This window comes from Callorhinus ursinus, unplaced genomic scaffold, assembly GCF_003265705.2.
Source record: "Callorhinus ursinus isolate GAN/ISIS: 27379988/994484 unplaced genomic scaffold, GSC_fseal_2.0 scaffold71, whole genome shotgun sequence".
In the NCBI taxonomy this organism is placed as follows: Eukaryota; Metazoa; Chordata; class Mammalia; order Carnivora; family Otariidae; genus Callorhinus; species Callorhinus ursinus.
In genome coordinates, this window is record NW_027397133.1 from 4,048,927 (window position 1) to 4,051,015 (window position 2,089).

The following is a 2,089-nucleotide window of genomic DNA, read 5'->3' on the forward strand; positions in this document are numbered from 1 at the left end:
ACAGAGCCTCTGGGACTTTTGGGCCTATAAGAAATGATCTAACATTACTGTCACTGGAGTACTGGAAGGACAGGAGAAAGAGGAAAACCGACAAAGATTTTGATGAAAAAATGACTGAAGATTTCCCATACCTGGCAAAAGCCATAAACTTACAGACTCAAGAACGTATCTGCCTAAAGACAGATCCTCCAGGAGGAATTCGTGTGTTAGAAAGGAGTTTCGTCGCTTTTTCGGTCTGAGCTGCCGACATGCCATCCAGACTGAGGAAGACCCGGAAACTTCGGGGCCACGTGAGCCACGGCCACGGCCGCATCGGCAAGCACCGGAAGCACCCAGGAGGCCGGGGTAATGCTGGTGGCATGCATCACCACAGGATCAACTTCGACAAATATCACCCAGGATACTTTGGAAAAGTTGGTATGAGACATTACCACTTAAAGAGGAACCAGAGCTTCTGCCCAACTGTCAACCTTGATAAACTGTGGATCTTGGTCAGTGAGCAGACACGGGTAAATGCTGCCAAAAACAAGACTGGAGCTGCTCCTATCATTGATGTGGTGTGATCGGGCTACTACAAAGTTTTGGGAAAGGGAAAACTCCCAAAACAGCCTGTCATCGTGAAGGCCAAATTCTTCAGTAGAAGAGCAGAGGAGAAGATTAAGGGTGTCGGGGGCGCCTGCGTTCTAGTAGCTTGAAGCCACATTTGAGGGCGTTCATTAAATGCTAACAAGTGCTTTTCTCAAAAAAAAAAAAAAAAAAGAAAGGAGTTTCATCAACCAGGAAAGATGGACTCACCACAGGAGAGGAGACAAGATGTCGGTACCAAATCCAGACAGACACTGTCACAAACTATCATACCTCCCATCTATCCTTCTTAGGGCCCATTCAGCTTTCCTAGAAATCATTTACTCTTGGTGCACCTGGGTGGCTTAGTCAGTTGAGCGTCCAACTCTTGGTTTCAGCTCAAGTCATGATCTCACAGTTGTGGGATCCAGCCCCGCGTAAGGCTCCATGCTCAGCATATAGTCTGCTTGAGATTCTCTCTCTAAAATAAATAATCTTAAAAAAAAAAAAAAAAAAAACATTTACTCTTCCCTAACAGGCCTACCTCCCTCCTCCCCTTTCCCTGTTAGGATGGTATTTAATCCTGAAATCTCTGTCACCTTCGGGAGTTACCCACTTTCCCTTTGGGTATCTCCTATGTACATATGAAGTGTACGTGTGAGTAAACTTTTGTTTTTCTCTCATTAATCTTTTATGAAAGGGATCTCAGCTCAGAACTCAGAAGGAAAATTATTTTCTCCTCCCCTATCACAAAATGGGTGAATAAACTTCGTCCCACTATACTCTTATGATTTGTATACTTTGCTGTAGGTACATTGTGAGTTAATAAAAATCACATATCAGGAATCAATTTTTCCCCCAAAATGATGTTAGGGTTTTCTGCTCCTTCCAGCTCCTGTAAAAGGTCTGAAACCTTCTGTGGGGAGTAACATGGCCGCCGTTCTGCCGCTGCCTCCCGCCCCTCCCCCTTGACTGCATCACCCACTCACACTCTCGATGGCAGTCCTCCCTTTGAGGTCCAACCCTTCATGAAGGTGTTGTGTGGGTGGCGGCTCATGGATCTTGTTCTAAGCTGAATAAGGCACTGTCTCCACGCCCCATTCCAGGAGCAGGTAGACTGCAAAGCTTTTCATGCAAACTATGGGTCTTTTTGATTCCTCTCTTCCTGTAATGCTTCCCAAAAAAGAAGAGAATGAACTTGTCGCCAGCTTCAGGGGTGAAAAGTCCTCATATTCTCCCCTTAGTTTATAACACGCATCTGATCCTAATAACCGTCTCCTTATTGCTTTGTGACTTCCTAATGTGGCTGGGTAAATTTTTGAAATAACTATTCCCTTAAATCTCTCCCCATGTTTCCAGAAAGGAGCAAGCCATTTTTCTATTTTTATGACTCAGTATTTCTTGCAGGGCAGAAAGCAGAAGCTCTTTGGCCTCTTCTTGTCCATTGGGAAAGTCCAAGTTCTCCAAAGACTATGCCCTAGATCCTCATTGTGGGGAGGATGAGCTGAGTCACAAGACAAATGCA

General features: G+C 45.0%; 1 protein-coding gene across 1 annotated transcript; it reads left to right on the forward strand.

The window, feature by feature from the left end:
* The first annotated feature begins 239 nt into the window (after positions 1–239).
* LOC112807210 (large ribosomal subunit protein uL15) lies at positions 240–751 on the forward strand. The gene is given in 1 exon segment (XM_025849955.2): positions 240–751. A coding segment is annotated over 1 exon segment (447 nt). The 5' UTR covers positions 240–248; the 3' UTR covers positions 696–751.
* The last annotated feature ends 1,338 nt before the right edge of the window (positions 752–2,089 follow it).